The 26,675-nt window shown below is 58.5% G+C and overlaps 1 protein-coding gene across 1 annotated transcript; it reads left to right on the top strand.

Annotated features, from left to right (window-relative positions):
* Positions 1–4,867: 4,867 nt before the first annotated feature.
* Positions 4,868–26,437, top strand: CYGB (cytoglobin). The gene is made up of 4 exons (XM_082491971.1): positions 4,868–5,293; positions 16,218–16,449; positions 17,042–17,170; positions 25,929–26,437. The coding sequence occupies exons 1-4, from the start codon at positions 5,151–5,153 to the stop codon at positions 25,983–25,985; spliced, it is 561 nt and encodes a 186-aa protein (XP_082348097.1). The 5' UTR covers positions 4,868–5,150; the 3' UTR covers positions 25,986–26,437.
* Positions 26,438–26,675: the final 238 nt, after the last annotated feature.

A 26,675-nucleotide genomic window follows, 5' to 3' on the forward strand; every position in this document is an offset into this window, starting at 1 on the left:
GTCCCCGTCTCACCCACCCGCCTCCCCTCTGCCTGCTGCTGCCGAGGGTCCCGCCTGGCTGCCTTCACCCCGTGCAGCCTTCCCGGGCATCACCCCGGCACTGCTGCTCTCCCGGTCCCCGAGGCGTTGTCCCCGGCATCCCACACCATCCTGCTCCTGAGGTGGAGGTTGGGGTAGCCCCAGGGGTTGGGATCCCCTCTGGGAGCTGGGGACGCGGGGCTGGGTCCCACTGGGGGGTTAGCTCCGGTGGCACGGCAGACCTCGGTCTCTGCATTAAGCTGCAACTGTTGGACTTCGACGCCAGCACAGATGAACCCTTTTTCCATGTCAGAAGGAGAGCCCGGGCTGCTTTGGTTTAAACACGTTCCCCACCAGCTCCGGCAGCACCGCCTGAGGTCTGGTTTCAATCAGAGGAGGAATGTCTGCCCCCGGCTCTGCGCTGCACACGCAGCACCGGTTTCACTTCCCCGGAGCTGCCCGGGTGCGGGATGGGGGGACAGTGGCTCCCCGCACTGTCACCTCCCTGGCCCAGCTCTTCCCAGCCGCGTTGAGGACATGGAGCTGAGGGAACCCCAATCTCTCAATACTACTGGTCTTTACGAGTAAATTAGCGACTGAGCGTCCCAGCGACGTGGACAACGGCTGCATGGTTAAACTGGGGGGGTCCCACAATGTCCCGCGTGGGCTAACCGCCCCCACATGATGGAGACGCAGGCAGCGATGCAACCCCAGCTGGATCTGGCGGGAAGGGGAGGGGTTGTCCTGTTGGCTGTAGCCCCCCTTTTAGCCCCCCAACACGCTGTCCTCCAGCCTGTTCCCGCAGTGACGGCTGTCAGGCCACCGGCGCTGCCGGTGCAGAGCTGGAGCATCGGGATTGCGCACGGGTCTCCTGGGATCAGAGAAGCCGGGGGAAGGAAACCTGCAATAAGTACAAAGCATTTATACAGGCTTTAGGCTAAATCCTCCCCTCCCCGGGTAGCAGGCACTGCAAAGCCGTTTTTCTAAAGTCTCGTTATTCCTTTTCAGGCCAGGACTTTGCAGTTGGCAGCAGGGCTGGATTAGGAAGGAGGGGGGAGAGAGGAGCTGCACGCTGGGGGCAATGCTGGGTGAGCCGGGCTGGCAACCGGGGGCTTCCTTTCAGCAGCGTTCAGGGTGACACGTCCAACAACTCCGGGTGAGACAGCGCAGGAGCCCGGAGCGGCTCTGGGAGGAGGACGAAGAAGGAACAACCAACCTGGAGCTCACGCGTGTCCTGCCATAGCCCTCGGCCGCACCGATGGGAGCAAAAATGACAACGAGCCCTATCAGCATCTTCCGCCCCCCACCCCGTCCAGCTCAGCGGGAACAGGGGCAGAGTCAGGGCTGCTTTTCTGGACGCTTTACTACACTGGGGCCTTCAGCCTTATTTTTCTTAAAATCCCAGGACTGCTGCTGTTGTGGTCAGGTCAGTGTCTCGAGGCTCTGGAGCACCCCCGGCATCACAGCAGCACCGAGGGCTCGGGGCAGCTCCTGCCGCTCCTTCCCAAAGCTCCCAGAGGGACCTCGCAGGGTCTGTTCCTGCGGCCACCCCAACTAATGGCATTTGTCAGAAGGTCTCAGGGAGCTGGTTTTGCAGGGGATGCAAGAAGTCGCCCGCTTTACTCCAGGAACCGAATAACGAGGCTCTCCCCATGCATGAGGGAAGGTGGGCTCAGCCCCGGGGGTCTGAATTTGGGGTTTCCACCTTCGCCCCAGAGACAGTGGAGGAGTCAAGGGTGGGGATCTGCCATCATCCACATCCCACACGCCGTGGAGCTGAAGTCTTGGGTTTTTTTGCCTTCACCTCCCACTCGAGGATCGGGAGCCAAGTACATTTGTCATTGCACCCAGCGCACGGGGAGGAGGAGAGGCAATGTGGGAGGGCACGGGGGGAGTGGGAGAAGCCGTCGACAGCGGGGTGCGGACCCCGCAGGAACACAGCGCGCCACGAGAAGAGGCTCTGGGGTCCTGGAAACCCATCCTCACCCCCTGCGGCCGTGCAAATGGAGGATGGCTTGAACAGACACTTGATCCCTCCTTGCCGTGCAGAAGCTGCGGGAGGAACGGGCTCAAGCTCAGCAGGGACAGACCCCACTGGCACGGCTGGCACTGTGGTGCCACCCTGTCATGGGGACAGGTCCGTGGGAAGGAGGTGGAAAGCAGGAAACGCTCGACTGGAGAGGGGAGGGGGATCAGGGTGTTGAAATGAATTGGGAACTGAGAGAGATGGAGTGATTTCTTCCATACGGATTACCCAGGCTGATCTCATCTCAGCCTTCCTGCTGGCCATGGGGACCATGTCCTCTGTCCTCATCCTTGAGCCCCATGGCCCTGGGCCACCCTGCCACGGCAGTGGGCACAGTGCTGAGCTCCCCTCTGGGACAGCAGTCGGCTTGGGCCGGGCAGGGTGAGCTAATGCCATCCCAGTCCTCAAGGGCTGTCACCTCCCTCTGCACAGCACCTTGCACCAAAGGGACCGGGGTGTCCCCCACGTCACTATGGGGCCGTACAGGCTGGCAGGGCGTTGCAGAGCGATGCTGCCTGCCTGCCAGTGCGATCCCCAGCTGGGATCTTGCAGCAATGGTGTCAACGCAGCATCTTTCTCCTTCTGGAACAAGTCGCCTCCTAACCCTGAGCCCTCGAGAGCAATAGTCGCGGGAAACCATGGAAACGGGCGGCTGGCGCGTGACAGCGTGTGCCTGCGCTCCTGCCCCTGATTTATGTCCCACATCTGGGACAAGACGCAAAAGTTCGGGGCTGTTGGGGTTCATTTGGGATTTTGAGGCAGCAGAGCATCGCCGGCGCTTCGCTCACCGTCTCCTGTTTGCGGAGCGGGACGGCACATGGGAACGGGGCCGGGCTCCTGCCAGCACCAGATGTGATGTCCCCAAAGAGGGGGGGGGAGCAGAATCCTTGAAAAGGCTGGGGGTTTTCTCACTTACTTTTCTAATATTTTCTAATATTCTAGTATTTCTAAGTGGAGACTCTTGAGCCAAGACCCTTTGACTCCCGGTGGCGGGGAGCGAGGCGAAGCGCCGGCTGCAGCCAGGGTCACCGCGTAACGGGGTACCATGCTGGGAGCCCCCTATCCACTAAGGCACGAGGTACGAAAGCTTCGAAAAGTCCTTAAGCAATAACTTAACCAATGCTCCACCTAGATCGTCTCCCAAGCCTTCATATTTGAGTTTTTTCCCCTTTTTGAAAGCGCTGGCGCTGCATTGCAGTTTTGCTCTGGTTTTAAGCTGGGTCTAAGCGCAGCGCCTCTTCCTCTGCATTTTTAGGGGAGGGCGGTACGCTTAGCCACGCCATCCTGGGAACAGAGGGCTTTCTCTGCTGCGTGGTGGCCACCTGGGGACATTGTAGTTAATATTTGAGCTTGGGCTCACGGGTGCTCATCCCAGTGGCTAACGGACAGAAGGAAAATTCCAAACTTTAAGCTGGCTGGTGAAAATCTCATGCTTTGGAAGCCGGCGGTGGTGTTATTGGGGACCTGAATGATGCCCGACCTCCGGCCGGGTAGGGTTGGCCGCGCTGCTGCGTTTGCACACTGGTGGGTTCGGCAGCTCCCAGGTGAGCCGAGCTTTGTGTCCCCAAACCCAGGGGTTCACGGATGCGTGGGGCTCCCGGTCTGTCCCAGCACAAATTCGGTGGGAGACCCACAGTGGGGGGACCTGTGGGCAGCATCTTCTCCGCCAGCTCTCGTTAAATCTGCAAAAGCAAATTTGCTGACACCGCCGGTCTGGCTGCTGTTAACCCAGGCTGGTTTTGAGGAGAAATACAGCTTTTTGCCTCGACAGGTCCGCAATAACATAGCTCCAGCCCCAAAAGGGGCTCAGCCACCCCCCAGCCCCTGCCTGCCCGGGTGTCTGAGCTGCACCCTCAGCCCGTCTGTCTGTCTGTCTGTCTGTCTGCCCTGCCAGGGTGCGGGAGGCGGCTGTGCACACCAGGCTGCTTCTCTTGTCTCTCATCCCCCTCTGGGGGATTGTTGGTTATTACAAGTCTCTGTAGTATTTTCCTTCTCTCTGTGCAAATGGACTGTGCTGCGGGTTTAATATGCCGGATTGTCAGGGAGCTGAAAATGGCATTTGGGTTAAAAAAAAAAAAAAAAAACAGCCCAAAAGCACACACACGAAGGCAGCGGGAAGCCTGGCGTGAAGGTGTTTCCGCGCTCCTCGTCCCTGCCAAGATGCTGCCAGGAGCGGCGCGATCGCAGAACAACAATAATATATTCGTTTCACGAGTGCCTTAACTCCGGATCGCTTCACAATTGGGTCCTGCCACGAGAAGGGAGAACAAATTCTCATCATTAAAAAAGACCCCGTGGGACAGACCATGATGTCTTTTGGGTGGCAGAGGGATGCTGGTGGGTGGGGGTACCTCGCGCCCCCCCCCCTTGCCCCGGCTCTCCGTGCAGCCCCAGAATCAGAGGCGAGAGAGGGTCTGTCCTTCAAAACACAACCGCCGGCGAAATAAGGGAGCGCGAGGGGCAGAGCCGAGGCAGAGCTCAGCGCAGCCAGCGGTTGGGATAACTTTAACTCGGCACTTGGGATTCTGAATCTCCTCTGAGCTGTTTACAAGGGCTGAAAAAAAAAAAAAAAACCCAACCAAACCAACTTCCAGCCCTACCTCCCCCCGCTCCCCCCCAGCACCGTCCTGATGTTGCCCAGAACATCTCCCTCATCCCTCCCTTTCGGGGAGGAAAAAAAAAAGGGAAGGAGGGAGGAGTGGGAGAGAGGAGGAGAGAGGGAGAAAGTGAGCTCACGTTCACACATTGGTGAAGAGGCTGGTCTTGCAATGCCTTTGAATATTTTACTTTTAGGCAGTTCCCCATCAGTCAGCCACACGCATCCGAGGCGAGCTGAAGCTAACTACAGCCATGGGCAGCACTAGGAGATCTGAAATCTAATCGCATGCATCATACCTCCGGGATATTTTTTTAAATTACATATATAAACACGCCGACAGGCAGCCGCGCTCGCACACAGGCATATACATCCACACGTCGGCAGAGCCGCCAGCACCCGCACGGCCGCTGAGCAAACACCTTGTCTCTTCTCGCAGGATATACCCGCTCACACACATCTCTCTTTATCTCCTCCTGGCTTCCCGGAGGATCGTGCCGGCTGTTTTTCATGGAGAAAGTCCAGGGAGAAATGGAGATTGAGAGATGGGAAAGAAGTGAAGAGATTTCAGACGCAGAAAAAAAGGTTATTCAAGAGACATGGAGCAGAGTATATGCAAACTGCGAGGACGTTGGGGTCTCCATACTCATCAGGTATTTAAAAAACAACCGAAAAAAAAGGAAGCAGCAAATCCAACTAAATCTCTTTAGAGCTGAGAAAGAGGCAGAACAATATATATAACTGAGGGGGGATGAATGACAGGGAGTGGGGAGCTGGCTGGGTGCATTCGCTGGCTGGGAGCAGGGAGGGTTTCACAGCACTCCTCTGATTTCCACACCTTTGAGCCGGGCGGCGGCGGCGGGGGGAGCGGGGGGGAGCCTTGCCGGGGACTTTGGGAGAAGCTGCTTCCCTCGCAAAGGTCACCTTAGCCGGCGGACGGAGCTGGGGGGGCCGTGGAGGCGGGGGGAGAGCAGCGCCGGGCTCCGCTCGCGGGGCTTGGGTGGGTTGGGGGGTATTTTTTTTCACACGCACACCCCCCCCGCCCCCCGCCTCAGTTAGCTGCGTGCGGATGGCATCGGTACGTAGCAGGCTGGCGGGTGAAATAATGCAAGTTGGGAGCCAAGATAAAACCCAAGCAGGTGTGTCTCCGAGGGCACCATCTGTCCCTCCGGCGGCAGCGTCGGCGGGAAGGAGAGCGCTGAAGTTGGCGGCGGAACGGGGGGTGTGAGGGGCAGAGGCAGGAGAGGGGGGCAGCGAGGAAAGGGGGGGGGTGTGGGGGGGTGGGATGGGACCCAGCCGCCCCGGGAGCGGGGTGCGGAGCATCGCCCGAGAGCGTGGGGCTGTGCGGCAGAGATGGGCAGCCCCGCGTCTGCGCCTGAAACCAAAACGGGGGAGATGATGCTCTTGAGGTGGGGAACAGAGGTGGGTTTTCTTGCGTTGTATGGGGCTGCGACCCTTGTCCGGGTACCCCGGGAAAGCGCCGAGTGGGGATCGCATGGGGTCCCGCGGACACTGGGAGTTTGGGGTGTCCGTGGGGTGCAGCAGCAGCAGGCCGTTTCCCTTATTTAAGAGGGGAGAGGAGAGGGGCAGGCGAGATGCCCGCACTGACCTGTCGGCAAGCAGCAAAGATGCTCTCGGGAGAGGCAAAGCTCCCACCGCCCATCGTTGGGACCAGCAACGCAGGGGTCCCCCTGCTCGGGCGCCCGCTGGACCCAACCCCAGACCCCCCGGGTAGGAGACAGGGGGGACTGGGCTGTGTCCTTCCCGCTTTGCTCCTGCAGCAGGGGACTGCGGGTGCTCGGAGAACCCCTTGGATGGACGCGCTGTTTATTAATAATAGTCCAAAAGTTTTCCAGGAGGCTGAGAGCTAATGCCCCGAGCCCGCGGGATCTGCAGAGAGGCTCTTGGCACGTGCCGGTGAGCAGAGCCGGTTCCCCTCCCGGCTCGCCACCAGCACTGCAATGGGATTTTCCTAGCAAGACCCCTCTGCAGAGAATCCCAATTGACATCTGAGTCCCCTCTCTGCCTCCTTCTGAAACATTTCCTTCTCTCAGAGCCGGCTGACGCCTGAGCCCATTCCCCCACAGCCACGTACCCAACCGGGGTGGCCAGGAGGTGCGACAGCCCCATGGCCGGGGACACCAAACCCATCTGAGCTGGGTGGCAGAGGTCTGGGGGATGCAAAATCCCCCTTTTCCTCATCCCATGAGCTTCGGCACGAGGCTTGGCCAGCAGCCCTACACGGCCAGGTCATTGTCCGGCACCCGGGTCATGCCATGGCCCCATCCGCAAGCGCAGCCGGGTGCCCCCCGCACAGGGGAGGTGGCCGGGTGCCCACGGCTGGCACCGAGGGTCTCGTGGCAATGCCATGGGGGATTCACCCGGGGCAGCTCATTGCTTTTGGTGTCCCTGTGCGCAGTCACGGGGCTCGAAGCAAGGCGGGGGACGAGGGACAGCAAGTTGTGGCAGCAGGGACCATGTGGCCAAGCTCTGGTCCCAACTCAAACTTTCCCAGTAGAAGTTTCTGGTCTGGTGTTTGGGTTGTTTGTTTTTTTTTTTTTTCCAGGGAGAGTTGTGACACTGCGGTGAGGGGTTTCCCCCCACTGTGCCAACAGGGTAGGACTGAGCTGGGACCTAGGGTGACCCCGGGGCACCTTGGGCGCCTCTGCATGCTTGGCCACGGCATGTTCCCTGGCATGTCCTGGCTAAACCCGCTCCCTCCACCAGAGCTTCCCTGGGATGCTTAAAGTGAGGTCTGGGCTTTCGGTGCACGTCCCCGGGGATGGCGGTGCAATTTGGGAGAGCTACCATCCAACCTGCATCCCCGTGCCGTGGCTGGGCTGTGTGTCCGTCCGTCCGTCCGTCCCCCGTGGCAGCAAACCCCATCCCCGGCGAGGGCTTCGTGCTGCTGCCGTGCGCCCCGTTATCCCCGCGGGCTCCGGCGAGCTCACCCTGAGCTCCTGAGGGAAGCGTATTCCTGGAGAAAGCGAGGGCAGCCCTGGCCGGGATTGGGAGCACCGGTGTCCGCTGCTCTCCGGGCTGCGTTTCCCAGCCGGCATCAGCCGCCGGGAGAAGTGGGTCATGCGTGGAGGCCGCCGGGAGCCCGGGGCGGCGCGGGCAGGCGGCAGCCGCTTCCCAAGACATGATTCAGCAGCTCCAGAGGTCGGGACTGGGGAGGGGGTGGTGGGCGGCCACCGGTGTGGTGCGAGCTGACCTGCCCAGCGGATTTTGGGTGCGCAGGCGTGGGATGTGCCCGGGGGGGGGCTGCAAGCTGCCCCAGCCAACCTGCCAGCTTTACCGGTACAGCACTGGTGGTGCTCATCGCCTTGCTAGGGAAACTGAGGCAGACGGTGATGGGCCCAAGGGTGGGCAGGGAGAGGGAAGAGGGGTGCACGGCTGTGGGCCCCCCTTTGGTGCAACCCCACTGTGCACACCAGTAAAAGCAGGGAAATCTGTTAGCAGCCACATTTCTGTTAGCGGGTTTGCAACCGGAGTGTTGCCCGTGTGCGGTGGCAGACTCTCTCCTGTGTCTGGAGGGTCTCTCCGTGCTTTCCTGTTCCATCCCCACTCCATCCCTTTGGAGCTGCTGAGGGCAGGGAATGACTTTTTCCCATGAGGGGAAGGGCTGGGGGTTTGCAGCGCCTCTGGACATAAAGGGTCAAAATGAACCGGGGGCCTGATCCTGTGCCCCGAGGGTGGAAGCAGGGAGGCAGCGATGGGGAGGGCTGCGGTGCCGGTGTCCCGCCGGAGCTCAGTCCGGCTCCCTCTGTCCCTCCTCCACCCCCAGCCCTTCCATGCGTTGCAGATGGGGAAACTGAGGCACACAGCCGGGCATCATGTTCCCAGCCCTTCGGTGCTTGAAGCCATAGCAAACCCCTGCAGTCCTGCCAGCAGCGCGGTGGGGTCCTGATCGCGCAGGGCCGCCGGGCTCCCAGGGGACATAAACACGAATAATGGGGACTTCTGGCTGAGCAGCCACCGGATCATGGGAATCTGCGCTGTGTGGTTAAAACTATGTCGCTAATTGACAATTTCCTCGGTGGGGGAGCCTCGCACCAGAGGAAGCAGAGTGTCCTCGCCTCGCCATGCTCATCTTCCTCCTCCGGAGCTCAGGGGCCTCTGCGGGCTCCATCTCGCAGCGGCTGCCTTAACCCTTGCCGGAGCTGGAGCCGGAGCCGGAGCCGGAGCCGGAGATGGAGATGGAGATGGAGATGGAGATGGAGATGGAGATGGAGATGGAGATGGAGATGGAGATGGAGCCTCGACCTGCACATTTGGGGCCATGCGTTTCGGCTGGGTCATTCCCAAGCGGGCACGTCAGCCAGCACGGCGGGGAGAGCTGGGCTGCAGCTCACCCGTAGCCTCCCCAGCTCGTTGCTGTGCCTCAGTTTCTCCATCTGTAATTTAGGAATCGGTCCTTTTAGAAAAACATCCCTGACTAGAGAGCTCACAGCAGGGGAGCCCGGGCGTGCGCGGGGAGCAGGGCAGCTCTGCCATCTGCATTAGCCCTCGCTAATTAGCCCCACACGCTGCCATCACCCTCCCCAAGCGTCCCCCTTTCTCCAACGCCCTCACGATGGTTTATTGCCGATACCCCACACTCCGGGACTGTGCGGGGGGATGCCAGCACCCGGGTGGCTCGGCCCTCCCGCTGCCCACCCTCCGCGGCACGCGGGGGCTGAGGGCAGCCCGGCGAGCAGGGGTGAGCATCAGCGGGGGGGTCGGGGACATCGCTCCGCCGCAGCCCCCGATTAAGCCCAGGATGCTATGGCTAAAACCGCAGCCTGTCCCGATCGTCACACACGTCCGCTCCCACACCCACACACACGTACCGCCCTCACAGATGTGGGACCACAAAACTTTACAGATCCCATCAGGGGATGAAACCCGGGGACAGTTTCTATTCGCTCCCAGGCAAATCCGCACCAAATGTTAATGCCGTGCCAAGCGCAGGCAAAGCAACGGGCCACAGCCACCGCCGGCTGTGCCGCATCCACTGGGTGTCTCCATCGCTGTTCCCTCCATCTTCACTCCAGGCCCATCAGCTTTCCAAATTTCCAAAATTGTTACCTTCTCCATCACTCTTCGCATGCTCTTTCCCTCTCAGGAGGTGTAGGAGGGGAAGCGAAAGGATGGCCAATGCAGGATCAGGCCCCCCCGGATTTCGACAGCTGCTTAGCCTGAGCTAACACACCTGGATTCAGACTGTTTGCAAAGAGCTTTGAAATATAAAAGCACTCCTTGGATGCCAGACGTTATTGTATGTTTTAGGTTAAAATAGCAAAGAGCCCGAGTAATGAATCTGGCAATGCAGAAAATCCCTTATTTCCCAGCTGAATCTAAAAAAAAACGGATTGAATCCACCCCAAAAATGGCATTTAAAGGCAGATTTTGCAGCTACCCCCAAAGCCAATGTGTTTTGTGGAGGTGTCTGTAGGGAAGGGGCCCGTTCCTGGCTGCCGAAGGCCAAATTTCAGAGCAAAGCTGCTCGGAAAGATGCCCCTGTTGCAATATCTCGCTTTGAAAAGGGCCCGATGAAAAGACCGACCTTCTGCGTGGTGATGGCCCTGTCCCACGGCTTGTCACGCGCTCGTGAATCATTGTGGTCAAGCTGGAGAGATGTTTTTCTGGAGACGAGGAGAAACCGAGAGCAGCAGGACTCTGCTCTGCTGACGAGGATGCGCACGAGGAACATTTTCCAAAACAACAGCCCCCCCCCACCCCCCATCCCCCAGGAGCAGTGAAGGGGGCGAGTGTGGGTTTAAGCAGCTCCGTCTAGAAACAGCCCCTTTTTTTACGGCTGCCTTTTCCCTCTGATCGCAGCACCTGGAACCAGCCCTGGCGCGGCCAAGGCGGCTGCGGGGGGATTCCCGCGCCGCATCCCGCGCCGGCCACCGCCTCGGGGCTGCCAGCGGCTCTCGGGGTGACCCAAGAAGAGCCTTTCCCGTGTCCCACATCCCACGGCTGCCCTTGCATCACGGGGCTAGAAACATCCCCCCCCGACCCCCCGAGAGCTGCAAGGACATCCCTGGCCAGGGAAAGCAAAGGCACGGGTAGGGGGGAGGTCGGATGCTGTCCCCGGATGGTTTCCCTGGCTGTGGCTGAGGACATGCTGGATGTGTCGATACCAGCCCTGAAAATCCCTCCCCCGGAGCAGGAGGCGAGGGCCAAGCCTCCGCTCTGCTAACTGGTTCCGTTAATGAGGCTGCTGCAGCGGAGCGGGGTTGTACCTCCCAAGGCGGCTCGGCGAGCGCCCGTCTGCGGAGTTTCAGCGCTGATTAAAGGCAGGGAAATGTCAGGACAGCCCTTGCCGGGTTGGCAGGCGCTGAGCGCGGCCGGGCAATGGGGAGCGCTGGCTGGCTGGCAATCCTGCGGGAGCACAGCGCCGGGGGAGAGCGGCCGGCGTGGCCGCTGGGAACGCCGAGCCGGGGCTGCTGGAAATCGTCACGGGAGTGTTAGGAGAGGGGAGGCGGTGGTGGATGCCAGCAAAATTCGGGCTCCCAATTTTGCTGGATGGATGGCGGGTCCCAGCGCAAGGGACCACGTCCTTGTGAATCTGGGTTACCCCTTTTCCACCCAGCGGGGGATTGTCTTCTACCCTCAAACCCCTCTGCCGTCCCCGGGGGTTGGGGACACACAGCCGAGCTCCGGTGAGCTCCATCCTCACCATGCGCCTGCCTCGGAGGCAAGAGTCACATTTTAGCATCGTTTCCTGATACCTGCTGATCCTGCCCGGCAGAGCTGTAGGAAGGGTGGCCGGTGCTGGTGGCGGGGTGGAGGGGACCTATGTGGCCGTCCCTGGGTGCTGCTGTCACCCAGTGGGCAGGGACACGGGCAGGGACAGTGGTTTGGCCGTGGAGAGGGACAGGGACGCACGTGTGGAGGATGAGGATGACACTGTGGATGGAGGCACTGACCGAAGGGCCGTAGGAAACCGGGAGCATGTGGGAAAGCCACTTTGGCTCTGTTATGGAAACTGTCCTTACCCGTAGCCTAAAGGTTCACCTACGCAGCCAAGAGGCTTTGGGCTGAACCCGCGTACGTGGTAGGGGAAGACAACAGCAATGAGGACTTGGAGGTGTGAGTTGCGCACACACGAGCGAGCGGGACGTGCTCCTGGGGGTTGCTAACTCATGCCCAAATGTATTTGGCCGCATCTTTGGTGCTGGGTCCCCTCCCAGCCTCACCGGGGTGTCCTGGTCCCTCTGCCCTGGGGCTCTGCAGTGCCTGGGGGGCCACGGCCGCCGAGCACGGCTCGGCATCGCATTGCTGGAGTCTGCTCCCCAGGCTGTGCGGCGGGACGTGGGCTTCACCTGGAGGGAGGCCAGCTACACCTCTTCTCCCTCAGCTGTAGAAGAAGTTGAATTTAGCATCAGCGTGTGGACCGGGGGCTTGGCCCTTTTCCTTCCAGCCCTCCCGCGCCGGAGCTGGAGACGCTGCCCACCACCAGCTCCCCCGGTCCGTGGGCCCTCGGAGAGAGGGACACGGGCAGAGCTGTGCTGCGGGGGCAAGCAGGCGCCATCCTCTTACGCCAATTAGAGTAATTTTTCTGTCTTGCCGGGCGGTGGCATTGACGTGGCTGAGACCTTTCTCACCTTGGGCTGGGAGATGTAGTCACAGGGCAGCACCCAGCACCCCTGGCCCAGCCTGAAAATGGGATGATAGGCTACAGGTGGCTGGGAGGAGCAGGGGGAACGTGCAGGCGAAGCAGGAGACAGCCCTCAGCATAATAAATAGCAGCACCACACACCACCTGCCTACCCATTATCAGCTGCTTTGTAGGCACCCGAGCAGAAAGGAGTTGGAAGGAGAGGTTTGAAAAGGGACACGGAGAGACTCCAGGCTGCGTTAGAGAGAGTTTCTCCCACGTAGAGGGACGAGGCGAGAGAAAACATGAGAGCATTGGTAGGGAAATCGAGGGGGGGGGGAAAAAAAAAAAAAAAGTCTACAAGTGCTGGCTGGGGGTTTGGCTGAAGCCCCCCCAGCAGCCTCGAGGGCTCACTGGTATTTTTTCCCTGCGGTTTGCAAACATGGTAAGTGAAGTATCAAGGGTTTAGGTGCTCAGGGGGACCAAGAGAGCAGCTTCCTTCTTTTTTTTCAGCTGGGAAATGAAGGAGGTGACTGGGCTTGAAGGTTTTCTCTGTGCGGGGTTTGCTCTGCGGGGTTTGCTCTGCAGGGTCTGGGAGAGGGAGGAAGACGGGAGGAGAAGCGGTATCTCTCCTCCTGAACAGAAAACAGGTTCACAGTGACTGTAGTGGTTTTGCACCTTAATTATTTCCTTTGGCTCTGCTACTGGGAACAGTTGTGTCCTTAAAGTTGTTAAAAGGGCAAAAGAGAGAGGAAAAGCAACCCTGACATCCTGTCGGTTGGGTCCAGATGTAGCTTGCAGAGTACAAATTAGCGGGTACAGAATGGAATCGCTTAAAAAGAAATTTAATGAGATCGGTATGCAGGCATCTGGTTTCTATCAATCATCATTATGTATGATATGCAATGGTAAATATCATCTTTTTAATGTCTCCGATGAAGAAAAAGAGCGCAAAGCGCACACGCACGTAATGAGCCAACAAAATTCCAGAGCCTGAGATGTTTGAACTCTCAAAAAATGTTCTGTAGATGGAAAAATCCCAACTGACACCTCTTCTAATTCACTATTGTTTGAGTTATTTTATTTCTTCCTCTGGTTATATTTAACCTTTGTGTTAAATCAATCTTCCCTGTTTATTAACAACTACCACTGAGCGAGCCTCTTTCCCTCTTTTTCTTGGTTCGACAACTTAAATATTTGCTCCGGGCCAGAAGTTCTTGCTGCAGGCTCCTGCCGTTCTCCAGCCCCGCGGAGAGGCACCGGCCAGGGCGAGATGGCTGCAGGTCTCTGGCCGGCCACGGGTTTGCTTGTCAACTTGAAGCAAAGATGTTTTGGGCTCCCCTGTTTCAGTTCGCCGCCGGTGAAAGCGAGCAGACGGCACGTGGGGTTGAGCGCGTGAGCCAGGGTTTGCTGGTTTTGCGTCCCTCCAGCACCGCTGCTGCCCCTCTCGCAGGTCCCTTAGGAAAGCTGCCGGGCTCGGTTCCCGTGGGGGCATCGCCTCGAGGGTCTGCGAAGTGGAGGAAGGTTGGAACCCAAGTATTTGGGTCCTTCGCTGGCCTGGTCTCACCCCCGTTGGGAACTTTTGGGGGGCTAATCAATCTCCGCTCCTGGTGCAGCCGGCTGAAAGCAGCAGAGAGGTGGAGGTGATGCTGTGGGAGAGGTGTGAAGCCACTGCTCCTGAAGGCCATCGGCCCCTGTTGTCCCCTCTCTTGGGGGAGGGATGCTGCGGTCCCCAGTGATGCAGGGGGCGGTCCCCCTTTGCTGTACCCTTTCTGAAAGAGCCTGGCTCAGACCAGGAATTTGTCTCAGCTCATTCCCTGGGTCTTCGCAGCATTACGCCCTTGAGCTGAGATCTAATATGGCTTTTCAGGGAACTTCCGACGGTCTGGAATTCAGAGGCTTAGGCGTGCACTGACTGGCTGGCAGCCTCCATCCCCTGCCTCGGGGTAGTCTGTGGGCAGCAGGTCCCAATTCCAGCAGCACCCCCTCGCTCCCAGCGCCCGGAGGGGGCGCCTGCCAGATCCAGAGGGTGAGGAAGAAGAGATCCACTAGCAGGGATGGCAAAACCCTTAGCTCCGACCTTAGCGGGGTGTTAGCTGTCGATAGCTGGAGGGGGCCGGCCGGAGCTGTGGGTTCGGGGGCTGCAGCAGCTTCTCCAGCGACGGAGAGGGATGGGACAGGGCGAAAGGATGCTGGGGTGGGATGGAAAAAATGGTCCTGTCAAAACAGAGAGGAACATTTGTCCTTCTGTTTGGAAATGCTTGGGGCAGAAGTCTTGAATCCTGGGAACGGTGCTATCTGTGTGGCCCCAGCCGGCTCCGTCCCCCGGCCGGGGGACCATTGTCCATCCCCGACCTCCTCTCTGGCAGCTCCGAGCTGAAGGGTACAGAATGAGCATCTCTGTGGTGACAGGAGCTGGAGACAGCCGTGACTGGCAATGATTTCTCCTGACAGGGACCAGATGTGTCAGGAGGAGCTTTGCCGGGGGAAAGGCTGCACAATAACAAGAGGAGTTTTGTCACGGGTCCCCCTCCAGGTTTTAAAAGCAACACCTTGTCTCCCCCTTCCACCTTACTTCCTCCCCCACCCTTTCCGCTGCACACTCTTCACACCTCCGAAACCTATTTCGGGCTGTCTGATGAATCCCAGATGCTTCGGGGAAGCAACAGAAGTGGCGGTGCACTCCAGGCTCTGCTTCATGCCGCTTCCTTGGCAATGCCCCCCAGCTTCACAAGCCAAGGGAGCGGGGGAAGGAAGGGAGGGGGGGCGGGAAAGGAGGATAATGAAGTGGTAAATGAGCCTGGTCCTCAATATTGGGATGATCCGTGGAGTGGTGAGTGGGGAAGAGGATCCCACCTGGTCCTGGAGGGAGGTAGGGATGGTTGAGAAAAGGGGTGGGATGGGTCCCCGTGGTTTGGGATGGTGCTCGGGGAGGGGGTTACGGAGGAGGCAGTCTGTGTGAAGCCTGGGATGATGGGGGACAGCCCTGGGAGCCATCTGCCACCTCCTGAGCATCTTTCACTGGCCCAGGTAAAGGGGGGTCCAGGAGGAGGCAGGGAGAGACCTGGGGAAAAGGGGGGGAGGTGGGGGGCAAATGCTGATGTGGTTCTCTCCTGTGTAAATTGGGTGGAAGGGGGTGGTTAATGTGACTCGAGAGTCCGCCCTGGCTGCTGAGAGCAACTGGCTGCGGTGCTGGCATTGGTGGTGCTGGTGTTTGTGTCCTCGGAGCTAAACCTCGTCAACTCGCACCCTTCAAACCTCCTCCAGCTCCGGGGGGTGGGGGGCTCAGTGTGTCAGCTGCAACCGCAGCTTCATTTGCTTCAGCCGCATTTCATTGGGGTTGATTTAATCCTGCAGAAAAGAGGGTCCTCAGCCCCTCAGAGGGGTTGGCTGGGTGTTTGGGGCGTCCTTGTGGTGGGGGAAACGGCTCCTGGCATAGATGAGCAGTGATGTGAGCTCAGGGCTGAGATCTTGCTGGAGGCTCTGGTGGGGCTGATCTGTGAAAGTCGGGGGCATCCTGGGCAGGGGGAGCCTCTTCTGCGTGGCCATGCAGGAATAAAGCCCCTGGGGCCAAGAAGCTGTTGTGGGACTGGGGAAGAGGGGCAGGGAAAGGCTGCCTGGGATAAAGAGAGGTTTTTGTGCTTGTCTCCGGCTCTCTGAGGCAGGACATGATGGATGAGGGCACGTATACAGCATCTGGCACGCCTGGGTGGAGTCTCTGGGTATCAGGAACTCAGTCTTGCCTCTGCTTTGTAGAGGAGTATCCAGCTCTTGTAGCAGATAAGAAAGGTTGGGGAGAAAGGCATTAACCTGATGATTTTTAGGCAGCTGAATGCCACAGTTATCAGGGAACTTAATGAGAAAACCAACCCTGGCTGTGTTAGATCCAAGAGGGGGTTTCCAGAATCTTCACCACTCCATGCTTTTCTCGAAGCTCTCAGCCTTCTCTCACCCTCCTGATGGTATTTCGTGTCTATTCTTTCTTGAAGGTTTTTTGTCAACTTCCCATCGGCCAAGCAGTACTTCAGCCAGTTCAAGCACATGGAGGACCCGCTGGAGATGGAGAGGAGCTTGCAACTGCGTAAGCACGCTCGGCGGGTCATGGGTGCCATTAACACTGTGGTGGAGAACCTCAATGACTCCGAAAAAGTCTCCTCTGTTCTGGCCCTGGTGGGCAAGGCCCATGCCCTCAAGCACAAAGTGGAGCCCATCTACTTTAAGGTAAAGGATGGGAGAGGAAAAAAAAAAAAATAAATATCTGGGATGCTTTAGAAATGGGGCAGAGGACAGGAGAGAGGGAGCTGTGACGAGTGGGTGCTGCCTGTCCTCACCCGGAGGAGGCTGGCTGGTCATGGGGGTTGCTCCCCACACGGCTGCAGTATCCCAAAGCGATGCTGTCCCATGCAGACCGCTGTCCCCAGACGCAGCCAACGCTGGAGCATCACATACCTCCCCCTGCCTAGGGGAACCCTCCTGCCTGCGGCCCCTCTGGCATGGTTGTGGCCCTATGTCCCTTTTTTTTTTTTTTTTTTTTTGAAGGGACTAAATAATTTGAGGTGTACAAATTAGGGAGATGCTTGAACCCAGTCATCCTGGGTCTCAGCCTCCCCCTGCCCTGCCTGTTGCCTGGGGTGTCGATAGACCTCCCGAACGTCTGTCTGTCCCGCAGAGGGTTGTCATTCCCAGAAGTCAGCCACAGGATTAAATTGAGGGTTTTTTTAGGAAAAAAAAAAAAAAAAAAAAAAAAACCAACGAAATTTGCTGTTAGCTGCTCCCTGGAGTTATTAACCCCTTGCTGTCCACCTCCCTCCAGAAACTCACTGGTGTCATGCTGGAGGTCATTGCTGAAGAATACGCCAATGACTTCACCCCGGAGGCGCACGGCGCCTGGACCAAGATGAGGACCCTCATCTACACCCACGTGACGGCGGCGTACAAGGAGGTGGGCTGGGCGCAGTACCCCACCGCCACCCTGTGAGCGGCCAGCGGGGCCGGGCGAGGGGCAGGGAGGGCTTTGCTCACCCCAGGACTTCACTCTGGTCTCTTCTCAAGATCTTCGCTCAGTCTGGGGAGCCCGGCAGGGCCAACTCTGCTAGCTGCCAAGTCACAATTTGATCTTCATGGGGTTTAAAAACAAACTAAAGCCAAAAAAAAAAAAAAAAAATAGAACCACGAAGGGTGTGGGTGGGTCGGGGTGAAGCCGTTGCAAGGGATGCTGGAAGGGGATGCAGAGGACGAGGGGAGAGCGTTGGTTGTTGGCTCCATCTTGCTGTCCTGACCTGTCCATCACCACCTCCCAAACGTTGCACCTCCCTTGCGCCATCTCGAAGTCCCTTGCGCAAGCTCTGCTGCGCCGCAGTGATGCGCAGCCCCCTTTGCTGACCAACGGCAGGACCTTCGTTTTCCATGCGAAGCCCCCCCCGCCCCCCTCCCCCTGGCTAAACCTGGCTCCTTGCTTTTGGGGGCACGATGCTTATGGGGACTGCCGGCTTCCCCCAAAAACGCTTTGCTTTGCACTTTCTCTATTCGCCTGGCAGGGCCGATGGCTGCGGCTGGAGCCGCTCTCAGCTCTCCATCGCCCCGCACCATGGGCTGGAGCAGTGCTCGCCTGCCCCGTCACCCCCGGTCCCTCTCCTTGGCTGGCTGCTACGAACCCTCCTGGGGCTGGAGGGGGGGGAGAGACGCGCTCCCCCGGCCTGAGAGAGTGGGGAAGGAGGGGGGATGCCTCTGGGCTGCCTCCCCCCGTGGCTCGGAGAAGGGCGCGTAGGTGGGATCCCTCTGCCAGATGTGGGCAGCTGGTGAGCCCACCCGCCTCCCTTCATCTCCCATGGGCAGCGGGGGCGGGCATGAGGGTGGGAATGGGTGGCACACGCTGTGCCGCTGCCCTGGGAGCTGGTGTGTGTAGGTCGGTCTGTCTGGCAGCCCCCAGCAGGGGGGTGCAGGGCTGGGGCGGCTCTGCCCCGCTCGGTGAGAAGGAGGGGGGGGGGGGTCCGGGCTGTGATCAGGAGGGGGAAAGATGAAGTTGGACGTAGCAGGAGGGCTTCCCGGGTGCGAATAAAGGTCCCTGCTCTGTTAAAATTAATAAATAACCTTGTTACATAGAGCATATTCCTGCCCTCTCGGTGAAACGGGGTTCCTTCAGGTAAAGTGCCTGGTAGAAATCAGCCCGTGCAGGAGCTGCGTCCCTCCTCGGGGCCGGCAGCGCTCCCGCCCGTGCCTGGCAAAGGGCTCTCCCCACCCCACCCCCCCAAAACAAGAGGTGGCTGCGGGGCTCGCAGCACTCCTCTTGCCTCCAACACTCGCTTCTCCTCACCTCGGGGGTGAGTCTGTGTGGGTTTGCTGCCTCAGTTTCCCCTTCGGTTACAAAAAATGGAGGAGGAGCTGCCCCGTTGCCTCCTGCACACATGTGCTTAGATTTATAGGATGCTCTGGGGACCGATTCCCAAAGAATTGGGAATGAAGCATCAGATGTGCTAGGAAGCTTTGGCATCCTTGCCACCCAATGTTTCCCAAAATGTCTCTGTTATTTTTAAAGCTGTACCGTTAATGGCAATGTTACCTATTGAAGGGGGGGTGTTCCCTTCTGAGGTTTCCTCTGGCTTCATCCCCCTCCTGCCCTCGGGAGCTGGCAGCTTTCCGGGGGAGACCAGCTTCTCTCCTGGATGTCGGCTTGACAGGCAGCGAGCCCGCAGTCCCTGGCTGGGATCCCCACGGCGGCCCTGGGGACATTCCCTGCTCCACCGCAGGGACACTGCTGGGGGGGGGGGGGGAGGAAGCAGCCCTCCCCAGGGCTGACCTACCCCCTCCAGAGCAGCCGGCCAGAAACTCCGGCTTTGTTCCCCCGCCGCCAGTTCATCTGTGTGTCTAATCATCCCCAGGGAATAGGGTTTTTTTTCCTGTTTCTGGTGTTTTGCTCCCCTGCCCCGTCAGCCCTGGCACCGCTGGGGGTGGCCACCACCGGGTGCCCGCTCCCAGAAAAGTCGGGTTTTTCCCCTTTCCTTTGCCGGCCGTAACAGCAGGTTTCTGCTCGGGGTCTGTGGGAGCCTGTATGGAGGGGCAAACCCCAAACCCCAGCCCTGCCCCTACCATCGCTCGCGCCGCGATGTTGGCGCAGCCCGCGCCTGGGCAGCGACCCTGGGGGACGACTGGTGAAGGTGGCGACGAAGGAGATGTCTTCTCCTGTTCTTCTGGGCTCGGTTAGATGCTCGGTTAGGGGCAAAGGGGTATCTGGGGAGGGCTCTAAACCTCTTGGCTGCGTTCCCCAGAGCTCTTTTGCTTTCCTGCAGAGCCCTGGGACCAGGATTAGTCCCAAAATAGCCCCAGGACTCCGCTGATGCCACTACGGCCACTCTCCCTGGCCTTGCAGTTCTTTCTTCCCCGTGTCCCACAGTAAAACAGGTGGAGAGGAGCGATGGAGTCAGCATCCACGGCATGTCCTGGGCGTACGTAGAGGGTTGGGTGGAAATAACCACTCGGGGCACGGCTGCCCTTGGCACGTCAGCGTGCAAGGTCACGGGGTTTATAAAAGGAAGGGACAGGCACGGGGTGACAAGTGATGCCACTTTGCTGACAGGGTGGGCTGTCATTTAGGGTCGGCACCCCCGGAATTCTGCACCCGTGAAGGTGCCGGCAGCTGCTGCCTCCGGCTCATGTCCAAATGTCGAGGCAGCTTCTCATCCCTTGCACCGTTGGTGGAGGCATCTTTCAAACATCAGCTGCTGATGTTTGTGTCGGGGTTAGGCCTCTGCAGATGGGAAGAGACCTGTGCAGTCATTGACTTTGCTCCAGTGCGAGGCTGGAGCGCGGTCGCTTGGAGCAAGACTGTTAGATTTTTTTTTTTTTTTTTTTTTTTTGGGTGCATCACGGGACTCTCACGAGCACAGCTTCACTGACTTCTGCCAAAACCTCGGGGCCAGCGGCACATATTTTTGATGAGTTCATGTATTCCCCGTGCTCCGCGGATGCTGGGCCAAGGATATATCCATACCGGGATGTTTCACCTTTAGTCAAAGTTCACATGTTAACCTTTGGGGTCAATATTCTTCAGGTGGGAACTTTTATTTTTCAGTGCAAACCCTTCCTCTCCCTTCCCACAACCAAAATCGGGCTTGGTCGCTATGAGCAGGGAAGCGATTTTGGGGTGGCTGGAAAATCCCCGCGTTCACTCCCGCCCCACCTGAGTGCTTTGGCTTTGGGAGAGCAGCAGTGAGGTCCTCTCTCCTCACTAAACCACAGCACCCACGAACAGGGCTTGGTTTCTTCTGTTTTGGAGGGTTTTTTTGGGTTGTTTTTTTTTTTTGGCATCCCTAGAAAAAAACTGGCCCGTGACCTCGTGCACCCACGCGTGTGCACGCTGGGCTCGGGCTTTTTTTCCAGGCACATTTTTCTAAAGCGAATCCAGATGTGTGCAGCTGCCGTCCCTCGAGGAGCTCCCCCGTCAGCCAAATTGCAGGCCAGTCGAATATATGCAAACGAAAACATGTTTATTTTTACCAGCTCTGTAGGAAGTAAAATGAAGCAGGGAGGGCGGCTGGGGCAGAGCTCGCGAGGGGAAGAGATGGAGATAAAGCGAACGCCCCCGTCCTCGCCGCCCGCAGCAGAGCAGGCGTTGCTTAAATCGGGGAAAACTCTCATCTGGAGAGAGATGAAAATGAACAGAAAAAGGAAAAAATACCATTCCAGAGTGACAGGGCTGATAAATGCCATGTGGAAGAGCAGAAAGGGAGGCTGCGTCCTGGCTCGGAGTGTGGCTCTCCGGTGCACACGCGTGCACAGCTGCTCCCTCTTACCGCCAGCCCCGTCACCCCCCTGGAAAGCCGCTGCAGCCTGCTGGGGACCCTCTTGTCCCCTTTTAGCCCCCTTTATCCCCCCCCTTCCCTTCAGCTCCTGCTCACTGGGGCACAACATGTCACCTCCTGGTGCACTTCAGCTGAGATAAGGGCTCTGCCCATGCCCGCTTCGGGCTCTCCTTGGCAGTGGCAAGTCGGGACTGACTTGCAAAGTGATCCCCTTCCCACCCCAAAATTCATGAGCGAGAAGCTGGGGGCTCAGGGCATGGCATGGCACGGCACCAGTACGTGCTGGGAATCAGCTGGTTTCTCCCCTGTCCTGGGAGGAGACCCTCGTGTCCCCTAGTCCCATTCGCCTGCCCCAGGGATGTTGCCGGGATGCTCCTGCTTGTTCCTTTCTGGTGCCCATGCGGTTGCGGCTGCCCCGTAGGAGCCACCCCAGCCCAGCCCCGCTCGGCTTGGAGCTGCTGCCCCTGTAACCAGGGCAGGATCGGGCCCCTGGCTCAGCCAGCCCCAGGGCTGGGCTTGGACCCGCGACCCAGGTGGGAAAGCCTTTGTGCCTCCTGCCAGCAGCAGGTGAATGCCGAGATCCAGTGTCCCTGGGGCAGGGTCCACCCCCGGCACCTCGTCCTGGCTCCCTTTGGGGACACCCGCCCATATCAACCAGCTCCTGTCCCCCTCCCCCCATCCCAAGTTCAAGGCTGTGTTGGGTCAGAGGGAGCTCAGCGCTGGAGGCAACGGGAAGCGTTAGGTTGGGATGGGACGTGGATCCCATCCACCGTGTCCCCCTTCCCCACGGCCACCGCTCATGGCAGGTTATAGCTCCGGCCAGTGTCTCACCCCAATGCCCCTCAGACAAGGAACCCCTGAGGACCTTGTGCCACCGCCCTCGGCTCCTCTCACGGTGAGGCAAATCCCTGAGGCAGCCGAGCCGCAAGCTCTCCTGGGGGGGACGGACTCCTCTTGCATCTCTGCCAGTTTGCCCCAGTAAAGGGGATCCCAGCACCTCCCCGCTTTCTGGGGAGGTGCCCAGCGACTTCAGTGGGGACCAGATTTCGGCTGGCTGGCCTCCGGCGCCAGAGCTCGGCCTTCCCTGCCCCTTGCCGCAGGGAAGCCGCCCGCCCTGGCGCGCTGATGTCAGCGCGAGGACTGCTCGGGGCCAGCACCAGCGATGCCAGACGGACGGGTGGAAGGGAAACCCGCGAGCTAACCTCGGACCAACTTACAGAAAGGGAGGGATAAAACTACCCGCCTGGGTCTGACCTATTTAACAGACTGCGGCGCTAATTATTTTCCATAGCTAAAGCTGTCTCTGATTGTTAGTATGTCTTAACCAGTCCCACCGTGACCCACAGACATGAGCCGGCGTGGTCTGATGTAACTCCGTGTCTTTCCTCTTACTGCTGCGGATACTGTTCATGTACGTGTTTCTCGGCGCTTCCGTGCTGGTTTTATACATGCCGTTTCGTGTACGATGGGTGTAACTTGTTTTTCTTTTTGTAGGTTTTTAGTATGTTTGTAACCGGACAGAATGGTGTTATTAAACCGAAACTTGTATCTTCAGTGGATAAATCAATCAAACCCCTCCAGCTCTTCTTGGTTTCTTTCCGCTGGGGTGGCTGCGAGGTGGGGGGATGTCGGGGGGCTGCCCCGTGGCCGGATGGGTCTGTGAGCTCCTGCTCGCTCTGGGGCACCAGTGAGGGAGCTTTGTGGCTGGAAAGCAGCGGCGAAGAGAGGAGATGAGCCCTTCGCTGTCCTTCTGCACCGGGGGCGGTGGAGGTGGCGTTGTATTGACGGGCTCCAGTGAGAAGGGGAAGGTCCGCTCCTCCTCTGCGATCTTTGCTTGGCTTGCAGGTATGTTGCGCAAACCTCCGGGGGCTCTCCCTGAATCAGGAGCTGTTCCTGTGCCTTCGCCAGCCCAAAATGCGTGTAGGGAGGGTGAACTGCATGGGACCGGCTGGGGATTTTCCCTAATAGACGTCCTAAGGCTGATACGCAGCCTCCGTAGCCCGTGAATCCGAGCAGGCACCGAGACGAAGGCTCCTCTCCGCCGCGGGAGGCAGCAGGGCAGAGCTGGGCGTGAAACCTGTGGTGGTGATGGCCACAAGATGCAGCAACCACAACCTCCAAGGACTGTGAGGTAGTTCCCAGCCTTTAAACATAACAAACAGCTCCCTGAGCAGCAGGAGTCAGGTTTTCCGCGGCTCTGTCCCGCGCGGCTTCTCCTGTGCCTTACACTGTGGCTGCATCGCGTTGCAGCGGGTTGGGTCCCAATGGGGTTGGGTCGCGCTGTGGTTTCCCTCCGTGGGTCTTTCCAGCTCCCTCTTTTGCAAAACAGGCCTGCGATACGCTTGAGACCTCTGTCAAATGTGGTTGATGGCTGGCCAACATTTCCAAAGTTGTTGGCAAAGGACGGTTGGACAGACAGACAGACAAACTCGTGTTATGGTCCTATAAGCTAAGCCCCGTTTTTTCAGGATGCAAGGCTTGGGAAAGAAATCCGAGCCATCCTCTTTATTGTGCTCCTCTCTGCTGATGCCGAGTACCTCAGCACAATTCAGAACGGGCTTTCAGGGAAGCCAAAGCTCATCCCACTGGGGTGGTAGAAACCACCAGCACCTGGCCACAAGCAATTTTAAGGGGAGCGATCCCAGCTTAGGATCCCAGTCTGAGGCTGGGGGGGCCCCGGTGGAGTCTGAGAAGGAGGAGGGCAGAGATCGGTGCCTTGGAGGCTGCCCAGGGTCCTGGGGACCCTGATGCTGGCTTGTTTTCTGTTGGGCTGAAGGCAATGACGATGTTCTCCAGCCCTACACTGAGCTACAGTGGTAGCTCTTGTGTGAGCGGGAACTTGAGCTAGTCCGGGGTCCCCAGGCTACGGGGACCGAGGTGGCCATGCTAGGGGAGCTTATGCTTTCCCCTACAGCTTAGCCCAAGCAAGTCCAACTGGCCACAGCCATGGAGAAGGGAACCACAGGGCAACCTATGTCGGGAGGGGAAAAACTGCCTGGTTCAATCTGTCTTCTCCCTCTGTGTCTCTTTTTTTGGGGGAAACTGCAATTAGTAAGCCCTCTTCGGAGTCTCCGCCACATCCTGTACACACTTCCAGGGGGAAGCGAACGGTCAGCAAAGCCCACACGCTGCTATGCTCCAGATGGGAAACATTGGCTTGGAAACCACAAGCAAAGGAGGAGGTTGCAGTGAGCACCTGAAGCTCTTAGACCTTTGCACGCTGGTCTGAGACGAGCCAGAACCGGTGGTGGCCGGTGGATGCTGACACGAAGCTGTTTTTACCAATGGCTTGTTGAAAAGGAGCTGGGAATTTCAGGATTACCTTGCAGGGAGAAAATATGTACACAGCCCTTCACTTCGTACTAATATTTACCCCCAAATCCCGTCACTTCGTGGTGGCTGTGACGATCGCACCGTGACCCGGACCCTGCGGTCACACCAGTGCTCTGCAAGCGCTGGTGGAAAAGGAGACAGGGTGGGAGGATGAGGCTGACGATACACTGAAAACTTGGCCCAGGTGCTCGGGTGATGGGCTCGCACCCTCCCGCTTCCCTGTGCCCACAGGGGGCTAAACCCACCTTGTTTCCACGCGTCACAGCCCGGGGATGCTGCTTTGCAGGAGGGAACCCTCTCCCGAGGGATCTGGAGGAGATTCAGCTCTCGGACACCACCTCGGTGGTCCCAGTGATGTTTGACAGGCTGGGGAGTGAAGGGAAAGGGGAATTTGGCAGCTAAGGAATGGCACAAGGTGTGCTCCCAGCCTGTCTCCTGTGCTCCAGCCCTGGGAAAGCCCATCCGCCCCACACCGCTGGCCACGGGGTCCCGCACTCCTTGCCCAGCGCCTGCCACGTGCTTGGGGAATTACAGTTTCACAAGCCCGGCGATGCAGATTTGGCTCAGAGATGGCACATCTCCATCGCGTCTCCATGTCCCGCCAGCACCCAGTGCCAGCCAAGGGGAGAGCCAGGAGGTTACCGCAAGGGAGAGACAGAAATACATCTGCGAGGGGGAGATTAAAAGAGAGAATATACAATAACTGTGCTGCACAAATACCTATTAAAACCCAGGCTGTGGTGCTGGCGGGGAGGAGAAGCCCTCCCTTGTGTGCTGGGCAGCACAGGGTGAGAAACCTCAGGAGACCGAGCTCGCAGGCTCCCCACCGGCTTGAAGGACACGTCCCTTCTTCTTCTCCGTTATCTGCAGGGAGATAAAAGCCAGGAGCTCCCGGCTGTATGAACCGCCCTATGGGCACTCTGAGCAGTGGAGGGTTTTCAGCAGCTCCTTGCTCAGAGCAAAGCCCCTGGGGGGGAGAAAAAAAAAAAAAAAAAAAGAAAAAGAAAAAAAAAAAGCAGGAAAAAATCATCCCACCCCGGTGGGGCTGACACTGAGCAGGAGCCGGCCCTTCCTTCCGCGCCCGGCTCCTCTTCAGCTGCGCCGGCTGATATGGTTTATCTGAGCAGCGCTGAATGTAAACGCTGTCAGCGCCGGCCGGGATTAATTCCCGGGAGTTTGGCAGCCAAGAGATGAAATAACAGCGCTGGGGGGGGGGCAGGGGGGGAGTGCACATCTCAGATTGAAAAATCCTCCTGGCTAATTTACAGCCAGGTTTCTCTTCTCTCAGGCACTTTTGAGAGAGAGCAGAGCCGAGGGCAGAGGGAGGATGAGGGAGAGGACCGGGAGGAGGATGGCTACCGGGGGGGGCAGGCTGCTGCCTCCTCCTCTTCCTCCCCCCCGGGACCCAAACCAGTGGGAATGATTGGCAAACCGGCCTCACCCCATACGAAGGAGCTCACCCCACGGTGCCAAAAAGGGCTCAGCCTTTGCCAGGGACTCGGGGGGTTGTGGGGGGGACGACACGACCTGCGGCCCCCAGCCCAGCCAAATCGCCCTCTGGTTTTGCAGGACCCCGCGGGGGGAGGCAGCGGCGCCGAAGGCACCGAGGTGCTCCCGGACACCTGAACCCCACCAGCCGGCACCGTGCCCGAGAGAGGAGCCTCCCTCCGCTTTCCACCCGCTGCTGGGCCGATGCACGTTAGCCTGGGACCACGGGGGCAATCGCCACCCCCACACTAACGAGCACCGGCTCCCCTCTCTTTGGGGAATAAACTGGCAAAAAGCGCATTCCCTTTGCTCGGCGCATTAAACACCGCGAGATCACCCGAACCAAACAGCTTTGCTGCTGGGAGGATTCCCATCCGCGCGCAGATGGGACATCTATTGCTGTTTATTACAAATCTTTTTTTTTTTTTTTTTATGGGACGTCTATTGCTGTTTATTACAAATCCTTTTTATTAATTGACAAGTATATTTGCTTTAAGGGAAAGCTTTAGAGAACCGCCCTGCAGATGCCGTTGTTTGTGTTTGATCAGTTTTGGGGCTGATGTTCCAAACAGCTCCTGAAATAAAATGATCATCGGGCTCTGCTGCATTGTTGTAGTTTTATATTTATATAGCAGAGGGATTTGTTTTGGGGATACTTTTCTGAGCAACAGTGTGATTTTCATTTACTTTCTTTAGATATTTCAGCAAACTACTACAAATACTTTTACTCATTTTTATTGTTTTCTTGGTAGAGGAAAAAACTGGCTGGACAAAAAGTCCCGCAGTGCACGGGCACGTAGATTGTTTTATTTTAAACTTAGGAAAGCC

The sequence above is a fragment of the Vanellus vanellus genome, assembly GCF_965231255.1.
Source record: "Vanellus vanellus genome assembly, chromosome: 17".
NCBI lineage: Eukaryota > Metazoa > Chordata > Aves > Charadriiformes > Charadriidae > Vanellus > Vanellus vanellus.

Bases quoted from the DNA above. Each gene is read 5' to 3' on its own strand.
- CYGB (XM_082491971.1), top strand. From the start codon at position 5,151: ATGGAGAAAGTCCAGGGAGAAATGGAGATTGAGAGATGGGAAAGAAGT. The intron at 5,294-16,217 runs GTATTTAAAAAA...TCTTTCTTGAAG, and splicing joins GGGGTCTCCATACTCATCAG to GTTTTTTGTCAACTTCCCAT. The intron at 16,450-17,041 runs GTAAAGGATGGG...ACCTCCCTCCAG, and splicing joins TGGAGCCCATCTACTTTAAG to AAACTCACTGGTGTCATGCT.